At 43.7% G+C, this 12,988-nt stretch overlaps 1 protein-coding gene across 1 annotated transcript in view; it reads left to right on the top strand.

The window, feature by feature from the left end:
- Positions 1-12,988, top strand: part of ANKFN1 (ankyrin repeat and fibronectin type III domain containing 1) — a 303,330-nt gene that overhangs the window by 165,735 nt on the left and 124,607 nt on the right. The window contains exon 5 of the mRNA XM_040497067.1: positions 2,536-2,746. Within this exon, the coding sequence (XP_040353001.1) occupies positions 2,536-2,746 (211 nt within the window). The remainder of the gene's footprint in view (positions 1-2,535; positions 2,747-12,988) is intronic.

Below are 12,988 nucleotides of genomic sequence, written 5' to 3'. Positions count from 1 at the left end.
GGAAGGAAGGAAGGAAGGAAGGAAGGAAGGAAGGAAGGAAGGAAGGAAGGAAGGGAAAGGAAAGGAAGGAAAGAGTGAAAAAGAAAAAAGGTAGAAAATGGGGCACCTGGGTGGCTCAGTCAGTTGGGTGTCCGACTTCGGCTCAGGTCATGATCCCTCGGTTTGTGAGTTTGAGCCCCGTGTTGGGCTCTATGCTGTCAGTTCAGAGCCTGGAGCTTGCTTCGAATTCTGTGTCTCTCTCTCTGCCCCTCCCCTTCTCATCTTTCTGACCCTCCCCCGCTCATGCTCTGTCTCTCTCTGTCTCTCAAAAAAATGAGTAAACGTTAAAAAAAATTCTTTAAAAAAAAAAACTAGAAAATGATGAAGATAGAAATAGAAACAGATATACTAAAAGCCTCGGCAAATATAGTACCTAAAATTTATCATTACATTTATCTCTGAGCTCCTCGTCAGTCAAAGCAAAAAGGGAAGCCCAAGTGGTTATAGCATCCCATTAGCTGATAACTGAAAGTATATCAGTCTACCAGGAGAAACGAGTATTTTCCTGTTTATAGTCCTCTGGGCCTTTATATGACATCACAGTGAATTCTGTAATAGAGTATAAAGGTCTGTCTTGGTGATGTTATAGACTTTCTCATAGAGTAGTTTCTGATACTGATCATCAGTAAAAGCTGAGGGCATAATATATCAACATGCTCAGCAAGGGCATTTCTGCAGGGGGCAATAACACCATTTGTTGGAGCTTCAAACAGAAATGAGCCCTAGGCTTTCCCAAGAGAAACATGCTAGAGTTTGCCAACGAAAGTATGGAGGAGGAAAGGACTTCAGAGTGAGAGCAAATATAGCGCATGAGAAATGAGGCATAGTAAGAATGACAACCAAATACACAACTGTGGACAGGGCAGCATGTTGACTTTGTTCTCTTTTCCCATTTGTTGTCCCATTTCAAGCTCATCTTCTGGGAGGGCTTGGTTGTGGCTGACTTAAGGCCTAAGCATCAGAGGCTCTTCAGTTTGGCAGATTGGAGACAAAACACCTTTGCATTCAGTAGATTGTCCTGTAGCAAAGAGAGCTGCACACCAAAATAGTTCTATCCCTTGGGACCCCACTGTCAAAACAAGTATTTGCATAATAGCATTGTATTTCCCTCAGATTTCAACCATGTGTCCTGTACTCACTTAAGCTGACCTGCTGCCTTTGATGGAGAGAATTGATTTTTGATGGTACTAAAATTAAACCTGCCAACCATAAATATGTTCGATCAGGCAAGCCCTAAGCTGTGTCAGGACCGATGGTATTTCAACATTCTTTAAAGAGCAAACAACACTTAGAGAAGATCCCAAACAGATGTAGAAATAGTGTATGTGTTGCTCTTCTCCCATGAGCTACAGAAATCCGTATGAGAGAATTCCAGACCTTTTGTCCTTTGTTTACTATTAATCTCTGGTAGAACTTTTCAGTGGAATCGTATTGTTGTTAGCTACTTTTTTTAATATAGGTGATTTGAATCCTGTGAACATTCAACTTTTGGTCCTCTCGGCACAGGTGGCCACCCAACCACCAAAGCCCTCCCTGGACACCACCTCTTGAGCCCTTCCCTCAGGGGCTCAGCAATGCCAGGTGTTCGGTGGTTGAGGCCTCGGGGCTGAGAAGGTGCAGACGTTAGTTAGTACAGAGGAGTCTAGGAGCTGGGGAGCCAGCCTGCAGGCAGTGAGAGCTATTTGGGAGCTGCAGAAAGGAAGGGGTATGTAACATCAGTTTTAGAGAGACTACTCTCATCTCAATATGAAACATGGGCTGGAGGAGACAAGAACCAGCAATGGGCAGGTCATTGCCATCGTCCAGGCAAGGGATGACAGCGTCTGGGTCTGAGTGATAGAACAGAAGAGACGTGGGGATGGGGAGAGAGGGGATGAGCAGAGGGGAGATTGTGCTCTCAACTCCAAGCCAGTCGTAATTTAAATGACCTGTACTGCGTTATCTATGCCAGCACTTCCCGAACTGTGTTCTGTAGAATGCTATTCCAGGGGCAGTTAAAACAAATGCAATGAAAAATATGTTCTCTGCACAAATATTTAAAATAGGTCATATTTCTCACCTATCAGAGAGGCATAACTGCATGTTAGAATTATCAAAGGCCCTGACGGGTCTTATAGTAAAATAGTGTGGTAACCTAGAAGAATCCAGTGTGTACCAGATTTATATGACTGCAGGCCACGTTCCTCATAGGACACCTTCTAATGACCTATCAGATGGTTTCGCACAGAAGACTGGTTTCGAGAAAAGCCGGTGTTTGCCCTTACCTGTAGACTAGCCATGCCGTACTGTATGGTCTCAGTGCATCTAAATGTACAGATCCATTCAATGGCCATTAGACAAGAGGGAGGGAGGATCCAGCTGTGTTTAACAAGTCGTGTTTGTTGGGATCAATTGCAGTTATGAGTGGGGATGCAGTCACTGAAGTTAAAACAGCTAAGCTGCAAGGCAAGCCGGTCTATGAAAGTGTGCTCACCTGCGTGTGTGCTTGTCCTCCAGAACTTCCAGGGCAACGAAGCCATGTTTGAAGCAGTCGAACAACAGGACATGGATGCTGTGCAGATCCTCCTGTATCAGTATACACCAGAGGAGCTAGATCTCAACACCCCTAACAGTGAGGGGCTGACGCCCCTGGATATCGCCATCATGACCAACAATGTGCCCATTGCCAGGATTCTTCTGAGGACAGGGGCCAGAGAAAGTCCGCACTGTAAGTAAACCTGGGGATAAAAACATGTATTATTAAGGCTAGATCCAGCTTCGTGCCACCGAAATAGCATGACTGACATTTACAGCATGAACAGTTGATGAAGATAGGCTCAGAATTCCTTTACATGTTTTCACGGACTTTCATGCAAATACCTATAGAATTTTACCAGTGTAGGCATCAAGTTACGTGCTACATAGAACACACCAAGTGGAATTGAAAGGGATCCTTGAAAGAACTTCCTCCTAAGAATTTAACCCAAGTTTTAAAATATATTAAACACTCCAAGTGAGGCTATAGAATAGGAAGTATACATAGAAAAGGTTTAAGTGTGTATGTGGGTTAGTGTCTTGGGTCCACAGTCAATACGGTGGCTTGCTTCATTCATTCATTCATTCATTCATTCGGCAAACACTGAGGACAGGGGCGCCTGGGTGGCTCAGTCGGTTGGGCGTCCGACTTCGGCTCAGGTCATGATCTCGTGATACCCGCGTGAGTTTGAACCCCGCGTCGGGCTCTGTGCTGACAGCTCAGAGCCTGGAGCCTGTTTCAGATTCTGTGTCTACCTCTCTCTCTGACCCTCCCCTGTTCATGCTGTGTCTCTCTCTGTCTCAAAAATAAATGTTAAAAAAACAACAACAAACAAACACTGAGGACAGAGCACTGTTCTAGGTACCTAGGCTCACCTCACCATGGTGAACAAGACAAAATCCCTGTTGTCATAGAACTTACACACTAGTGGAGGAGACTTCCAATAAGCAAGTAAATAGATCAATTAAGTTGTAAACGCAAATAGTGACAAATGTGATGAAGAAAATAAGTGAGTGGCTAGAGACTGACAGAGTGGGGACTATTCTAAATAGGGTTGGGCAAGAAAAGCCTCTCTGATGCAGTGACATTTGAGCCTGGTCCTAGAGGATATCAAGGAATGAGCCAAGTGAGGACATGTGGGGTCACATTCTAGGCAGAGTGAATAGCAAATAGAAAGCTGCCAAGGCAGGTAGGAGTGAGTTGCCCAGTTTGAAGAACGAGGCCAGTGTGGCTACAGCAGATAAACCAAGGGGAGAGTGATGGTGGAGGAAGACCATTCAGGCTCTTGCAGACCACGGTAAGGTGTTTCACTTTGATTGTAAATGTGATGGGGAGACAGCAGAGCAGTTTAAGCAGCTGAATAATGTGTTCTGGTTTACATTTGAGACGATCACTGCAGGGCTCTGCGGGAGATAAGACAGTGGCGGGGCCGCTGCGAAATTGGGAAGACTGGTTAGGGGTCCAGGAGACAGATGCAGGTGCTTGGACTAGCAGGGTAGTGACCTTGGTGGCGGGCTGGCGCAGAATTCTGGATGCGCCTTTGAACAGCTTGAGATACAATTCACATGCATGCGATTCACCCATTTCACATGTACAGTTCAGTGGTTTTTGGTAAATGCACGGTTGTGCAACCATCACCACAATCAGGTTTAGACCCTTTTCTTCACTCACACCTCACCTTTTAGCTACCACTGCCCGACCTCCCCACTCTTCCCAGTCCTAGGCAGACACTAAGCTACCTTGTCTTTCTGTATAGATTTGCCCAGTCAGGACATTTCACGTAAATGGAATCCGATAACGCGTGGTCTTTCGGGACCGGCTGCTTTCCGGATGTGTTTTGAAGTAGAGCTGAGAGTACTTGCCAAAGGGAGCTACTCTGGGGCCCGTGGCAGAGCCCGCCGGGAGCAGACAGGACGAAGTCGCACAGCCCTTGCCCTGCGCCAGGCACTATTCTGAGCACTTTACATGCATTCACTCCTTTAAACCCTACAGCAACATTCCGAGGTGGGCACTCACATTCCCCTGGTGCAAACTCTCTGACCCAATGACCACAATGGCTCCAAGCCACAGTTTTTATGTTTCCTAAAAGAAAAAAGTAAACCCATCAAACTGTTACTTTCACTAATACTGATTCACTTACTTCCAAGCGGTGAGACCCAGAGAAGCAAGCAAATATATAATTAGAGGCCACATCTCTGCTCGTAAGTTTCATAAACTCCCACCACCCAAAGACTACGTACAGAGGCAGATCCTTGTATCAGAAAACTCTTTATTTTAAAAATGCTGGGCTCACCACATCCCTGTCACACAGAGTGAGGATTTGGGTTCCGTAGGATCGGGGCTTCTCAGTAAGAGCTCTTTCGTCAAAGTGTCACTTCTTTCTAGTGGAGCGGGGGGCTTGGAGGGGTAGGGGTGGGCAAATAGAGATGGAAGAAATCGAAAGCCCTCTTTGCTACCTTCTAATTTATGTTGCAATAACGTCTATCCCAAAGATCCAGTGAGAGAGCGGTGGAGAGAGGAGCAGAGGGTCTGAACATAGAGAATGTGGACTGAGCCCCATTCTGTAGGAACAAGGGAACCATTCATGCAGATGTTGCCTGCACTGGGCTGGATGAAACATCAGTCCCACTTACCTGAGACACTACAAAGAATTCTGCATTTTCCGTGAAACCAGTGAGACTCCCAATCTCCCCAAGTCCCCATTGTGCATAATTAAATCTCCATAAAAGAACCCACGTACTAAATATCTAGTTAAACCAAAAACAAATTCATTCAAAAGGTCCCTGGTTTTTCTCATTCCCTCTGGGATGATAACCAGAACCATCATCACAAAGTTGTAAAGGAAGGTGAGAGATAAACCTAGGTTTTAGCCTCCAGGAAATAGGACACCTAAGTCACCTTGGCCACCCAGGAAGTCAAAGAGATAGTTCCCTGTTAGACTCCCACATGTGTAAAAATGGCAAAGGAATATCGATTGGGTAGCTATGAAGTCTCCATATACATGAGTTTTCATGGTAGCACAGACTCTAAGGGGGTTACGTGACTAACCAAAGGTCACACATCTGGCAGGTGAATAGGGACGTCAATGACTCAAACCCAACTCTGTGGGACACCCATGCCTGGGATCCTTCTCTGCAAACTTGCTGCTTTTCCAAATAATCAATATGGAGGACTGGGGCCCTGAATCTTTCCCTTTGTGCCATTTGCTAAAATCCTACGGTATATTGTTTTGTTCTGTCCTATACCCTAAGGTGCCTTTCCTGTTGGAGAGAGGCATGATAGAAAAGCACAATCTGTTTTCAGGGATTTTTAATTCACTTTATATATCAAGTAAAAAAGACACAGAATTGCTTCTGTGCATGAGTGCGAGCCAGCCCATGAGAAACACCAGGGTTCGCCAGCCAGAACCAGATAAGCAAACACCTGCTGCGAATTGTTCCCCAGAAGTTGCAGAGGCAGGAAGTAAAAGAAGAAAAATAGCAATGAGGTCTTAATTTCTTCGAGTGTTTTACACATTGTAAAACTTCTTTTGCTTGCATCACCTCATTCGGTCCTCACAACTGGCTTATGAGATGGGAGTCTGTTTCATCCTTTTGCTCAATGAGGAAACTAGAATAAGAAAAGTCAAGGGTGCCTGGGAGGCTGAGTTGGTTAAGCATCTGCCTCTTGATTTCAGCTCAGATCATGATCTCACAGTTTATGAGATTGAGCCCTGGGTCAGGCTCTGCACTGACAGCATGGAGCCTGCTTGGGATTGTCTCCTTCCCTCTCTCTATGCTCCTCTCCTGCTGCCTCTCTCTCTCTCTCTCTCTCTCTCTCTCTCTCTCTCTCTCTCTGTCTTGAAACAAAGTAAATAAACATTAAAAAAAGGAAAGTCAAAATAATTCACCCAATGCTACAAAGCTAGTAGATGGCAGAAGTAGGATTTAAACCCAATTCCTCTATATTAAATGCTTTGGTATTTGTGTAAAAGCATCAGCACACTCACTATCACACCTCAATTCTTTCCTTCCCTGACTCTCCGTCAGCTCCTCTTCTAATGCCAGTCAGGTATTCCAAAGCAGAGTACAGAGTCTCTACGAGGGTTAATTTTCTGTCTTCTGTTTCCTGTATGTTCCCTTCTGAAAGCCAGCCCGATGTGCTTTCCACTCTGCCAACCAAGGATCCCAGCACAACTCTGAAGCAAGTCCTCTGTGGTTCTCCCCAGCTCATTGCAGGAATCACAAAGACACAGCTGAGTTTAGGGACCTAACTCTAAATTATTGGTCAGGCATGCTTTTCAGTCTTTAGCTCCTGAATCACAACACCATAGCAAGGTGTTCTTTACAAACGTGGCTTGAAACTCAACCATGTACATTTCCTTCTTTATCGGGAACGTCCCAGAAGTAGCCACCCAAACTTGCACACCACCCCCATGTTAAATACATGCAGAACCCGGCCTACTCATTAGATCAATCTAGTATCCTTATTCAGTGACTTTTCCCGTTCTTCCCATCTTTAAGCAAGCAGCAAAGTAATATCCATTCCTTCTAATATCAGTCTTGATTAAAGTAGAATCCCAAATACTTCCAGGTGGACTGGTGTGCTGAGCTCAGGAAACAGGCACAGACTAGAAAGGACTGGAACTAGGACAGCTAATGTAGAGAAGCACCTCAGGACACCCAGGGACTGTGCCTTTGGTGGTTCCATCCACTCAGTATCCCAGTCGCCATGACACCTGCTCAACTGAACAAACGCTATCCAGGAAAGACTTGTCTCTATAAGTGAAAGTCCCCAGTCTAAGCCTTTGCCTCATTCTGACTAACTCATATCCTGCCCCCATTCTGAAATCCCAGTTCAGCAGCCTCTAGAAGGAATTTGCCGAATCATCAGTGGGGTCCTTGCCTTTCTGAGACTGCTATTTATTTCACATCATCTAGGGTCCATAAACAGTAATCATAAAGAAACGAGTTCTTTTTGGATACCTACCATGTACAAATCTGGTCACTCCCATGGATTTTGTCTGTCTTGCGACCCCAGTACCCGGCACAGAGTAGGTGCTCAGAAATCTTCAGTTGAAATTTTGAACCCTGTCTCCCACTTCTGGGAATTACAGGTATTGAGTTTATGCACATACACACGCACATGAGTTATGTGCAGAGCGCGTTACACAGAGTATGGAAAATACCTGTAAGTCTTCCAGCAATTTACGCTCGGGAGTATCTTTTGCTATTGTTGCGTTGTTATTTTTCCAGGTACTGTTGTAGAATTTGGCCGTAGAGGGAGCCTGACTGTTTTCAGCTTTACACTGTTGAATGATGCGGACCAGGAAGGATGGTGGGATGCACTTCATCTTCAGTCTTTCTGCCCTTCCTTGCAGCTGTGTTCTCCCTTCTCTGCAGACCCTCTCTGCATTTCTCTGTGATCTCTCTCACTTTCCCTCAGGTATTGCCCGTGGAACTGGGAGATGTCGCCCAGAATTAGTTATGTTCAGTGACTTCATAAAACGCAATTGCCCAGTAGCCCTCACGCGAGTATGGCGCGGACGCCGATGTTACAATTTTGACAGACAACGTCAGGATGCGCCACAAGTTTCTGCAGCAGTCGAGGGTCCGTGCTGGTGCTGGGACTGGTTCAGGGCACGTCTAAGAGGTGTGACTATAAACTAATGAGGCTGGCTTTATGTAAACAAACAAACCAGAAAGTCTACAAGCCAAACAAATGTTATCCTTTAACACGGTCCTCACGGGAGACCCCACACTTGTTCCAACAGAGCGGCCATTGCTCCAAACACTTCTGGATTTGTCCTCAGAGCCAGTTTATGAGAAAATCTGACTCGTTGCTTACAGTCACACCTGATTTTTGTTCCAAAACAGCATCGCCCCGCGTCATCACCCTCCATGTTCACCAGACTTGGCTTCAGATGATTTAGAGTGGTTTCCTGAAATCAAATCCACCCTCAAAGGACAAAGATTTGCAACCATTAAGAATATGTAAAGAACAAGCTTTGGGCAGGTCTCTAGAATGAGTCCCCAGATATTTTTATTTGCTTCATTAAAATAGGTGTACAAATCCTCACCCGGACTTACAGACCTGCTTCTCAAGCTTCATCTCACACTGCTCACCCCTCACCCGCGATACACTAGCCCCACCAGCCTCCCTTCCATCCCGTGAACACACCCCACTGTCTTACCTGAGGGCCTCTGTCCTAGCTGTTCCCTACGCTTGGAGTGCTTGGCTGCTTTTCGTCTTGATCGCTGCCTGACCAACTCCTTCCTAACATTTCCACTTAACTGTCAAATCTTCAAGTGAGGATTTCTTTGGCCACCAAGTCCAATGTCTAAAGTCACGTTCTAATCACATCACTTAAATTTTCTACATAGTACTTATCACTGTATATGTATTTTTCCATTTCCTTTGCTTATTTACTGTCTCTCCTGCATTAGCATGTAAACTCCATAAGAGCAGAACCCGTCTGTCTCATTCATTTCGGCATCCCCAGGAAACAGTAGGCATTCAGTAAATATGTGCTTCATTGAATTGAATGAATCCCAAGTCCACTTCTTTTGAAAGGTGTGAATATCTTGTTTATTTTTGAAGGGAATGATTTTACTAAATACTGAGTGAATTGACCTTTTTTCATATTTCCAAGTAATTATTTAGACATCCGGTGGCCACAACCTAAGGTCTGTTCACCTGCTCTTTAGCAGTTAATTGTCCCTCATTCTTTTGTTTTTGATTTTTTAAATGTACATGCAACAGAGAATACATTCTCCTTGTAAAAACTTAAAATGTGACAGATAAAGTTTAAGGATACCTTTGACAACCCACTCAATCCATACATGTGCACATGCACATGCTCACAACCTAGGTCCGCGTCCCTAAATTCTCCCAACATAACCGTTACTATCCTCTTAAGGCTTGATTGAGGTAGAGGATCCACTTCCAACCTTATTCAGAATAACTGTTGGCAAGACATTTATGTTCCTTCCTGCATGGGCCTCTCCATAGGGCTGCTCCCTGACATGACAGTTAGCTTCCCCCAGTTAGTGTCCCCCAGACAGAGAGATAGAGAGACAAACCAAGGTAGAAGCAACAGTGTCTTTTATAACCTAATCTCAGGAATGACATATTATCATTTCCTGCTGAATGTGATTGGTCACGCAGACCCAGCTCAGAAGTACAGTGCAGAAGGGTGTGGCTATTACGGGACAGTTAGTTAGCCAATATAAATATCAAAAACAATATAAAACAACCCAAGAGTTTCTGGTGAAGAGTTTAAATATTTTATGCATCTGTTGTACAGTTTGTGTTTTGAAAACACTGCCCAATACAAACACTTCTTAACACTTATATATATTGTATACATAATATCTATACTATGTCATTAATAATTCTACACGGATTACATGTTGGAGTGATAATAGTCTGGATCTACTGAGTAAACTAAAATAGGTTATTAAAGTTGATATCACTTTTTTCTTTTTTATGGAAATTTTAAATGATTTGGCTTACACTATATTTCTATTAGACAGTACTTGAAAGTATTGGCAAAAAATATGGTTATCTTATTTCACAGTTAAGCTATGACATCATTCAGTGATCTGCTTTGGATTTTCTAAATAATTTCCTCAAGTGTTTTGTATGCTTGTTTTAGAGATGTCCATTTATCCATTGGAGTTTGGGAGAGCTGGGACAGAAGTCTCTCTCTGGGTCATTGTCTCTTAAAGAACCACAATTACAACTTAAGCTGTATAATACGGACTTTGTGAATCCACATTCTGCTGGAAAGTAGCAGGGAAGAACATTCCAGAGCCCCATGTCCAGGGCGTAATGAGTTCTAAGAGGAGAAAGTGCCATAGTAATTAAAATGAAACACTTAATCTCCAAATCTCTAAAACATTTTGGAACCACATTCTAAAAGTCCTTGGGAAAACCTGAAAATAAGACTTCAAGGTCAAGACTTGAAAAGAAGACTTAGGTCAAGACCTAAGTGAAGCCAAAGTGAATTCTGAGTCCTTAACTTTAGCAAGACAGGTAAATTGAAACTGAGGTTTTGAGCTTTTCTGCTATGAGAGTTTTTTAATTAAAAAACATTGGATTATTGGACTCCTCTATAGTATTTCCTTTGAGTTCCTACCTGAAAACAAGTCAGTTGTGAGGTTGTTAGAAGGTTGTCGTTTTATGAACTGCCGTTCTTGGTTGCCCAGAGGATATTGGCTTACAATTCAAGGTTTATACCTAAGTGACCTTGTTTTCTTCTTTGAAATAACAGATAGGGTTAAAATTGACACCATTTAGTATATAATATATTTCTGAATAGTAGTTGGGGCAGAAAGTTTTTAACTGTGGTCAGAGATTTTTTTTTTTTTTGATGGAAGAACACAGCTATTTTATAAAACAAGTATTTGATTTAGTTTTGTGTGCCTCTAAAACATATAACACAGCCCAATGAATATATAATGATAATACAAAACTGCACTATTTGAGAGCCATCTATGTAAAGATTATCAATAATTGATCACAACTTATGAGACAGGTACTATTACTATGCCAGTTTTCAGATGAGACACTGGGGTTTCAGATGGTAGCATAACTGGTTAGGATCACACATTTGTAACGGGCAGTGCTTGATCCACATCTATGACCCAAAGCCCTTGTATCACTTTGCCTCTACTTTGGAAATAAGAGGAAAGCAGATTTCAGCTCAGGATGAGGAAACCCTTTAAAATTAAATTAAACTTTTTTTTTAAATTTTTTTAACATTTATTTATTTTTGAGACAGAGGGAGACAGAGCATGAATGGGGGAGGGGCAGAGAGAGAGGGAGACACAGAATGGGAAGCAGGCTCCAGGCTCTGAGCCATCAGCCCAGAGCCCGACGCGGGGCTCGAACTCACGGACCACAGGATCGTGGCCTGAGCTGAAGTCGGACGCCCAACCGACCAAGCCACCCAGGCGCCCCTAAATTAAACTCTTTTAAAATTAAAACCGACAGTGAGAATGGACAGGGCCACCTTAGTGAGCAGTGAGTTCCCCTCCTGGGCCACGGGTACTATAAGAAGAGGCACCTAAGGCTGGTTCTGAGGCTCTTTCGGATACTGAGACTAAGTGATTGTCTGTGTGCCTCCTTTTCTCATCAATTAAAAAAAAGAGAAAAGAAAAATGCTAGTGACAATAGAAAAGTTGTTGCTAAGTTGTAGAATGTCATATCATTTAGTAATGGGCACATGTATTCATTTTTTCAAGCAAATCAAATGAATCATTCCCTAACACCTTCAGTTAAAAATTGAAATTAGTTTACATTTTACCCTCGTTATATTGCTCTAAGCAATTATCAACCAGGCCAAAACTCATCAATTGCAGGGCAAGACGAAATTAAGAAGTAGTGTGTACTTGGCGATCCATAGGTTAGACTCTGATGGTGAGGAAAAAAACATTCAGTCTGATCATTATTTATCTCAGGATTTAAACAGTAACCGTAATTGTATTCTTTGAACACCAAGTTCCCACCCCACCCCCACCCCCACCTCTAGTTAATTAGCTGGGCAGGTCTTAGAACAAATACCCACTCAGACACTGGGTGGTAGAAATGCTGTTGATGATTAAACACCACAATAGCGTGGGGCCTATTTCAGGAGCAGCGGAGTGGTCTTGCCCCAGCCGGCCGGCTCACCACACACTCACAGACCCTCTATTGTGCTGGCTATGCCTGCTCAGAGGGATAGTTGCTTGGCTGGGGAAGGAACCGACTACAATGAGAGAGAAAAGACCAAACCTTGCAAGTAGATTGGGAATTCTGGACTCCAGGGAAAAATGTCCAGAGTGTGGAAGTAAAAGGGAAATGGATCCAAGGAAAAGAGAAGTGGATGGGCAGGAGAACAAATCATATGATAGACATAGCCTTTCTCGTTTCTGTGTCCAACTGACCAACCAAAAGGAGTTCACTAGCCTCATGCCAAATCTATAGCAGTTAGAATGTGTGATATGCAAGTACTAGGTTAATTTGCATTCCTTTTGCCATAGAGGAAGTTCACTGGGTTCTTTAAGGTTGTTGTTTCTTTTTAATTTTTTGTTTTATTTTTTATATTTGAGAGAGAGAGAGACAGAGACGGAGAGCGAGCGGGGAGGGGCAGAGAGAGACGGAGACAGAATCTGAAGCAGGCTCCAGGCTCTGAGCTGTCAGCACAGAGCCTGACGCGGGGCTGGAACTCATGACCAGTGAGATCATGACCTGAGCCGAAGTCAGACGCCCAACCGACTGAGCCACCCAGGCGCCCCTTTAAGGTTTTTACGAAAATCTCGGTTCACCATCTCACCTCCTTGGGCTGGGTTTCTTCATTTTCAAAATAAGGAAGTTAAAAAAATAACAATAAAATAAAGCGGTTAAAATGGTCTCAATCTGGCCAAAATAGGAAGGGGACTCTCAGAGTCATTTGCCAGGTGTCAGAAAGCC

This window comes from Herpailurus yagouaroundi, unplaced genomic scaffold, assembly GCF_014898765.1.
Source record: "Herpailurus yagouaroundi ecotype Mexico unplaced genomic scaffold, PumYag 189, whole genome shotgun sequence".
NCBI lineage: Eukaryota > Metazoa > Chordata > Mammalia > Carnivora > Felidae > Herpailurus > Herpailurus yagouaroundi.
Note: the sequence above shows the minus strand (reverse complement) of the source record. Positions and strands in the feature narration are given on the sequence as shown.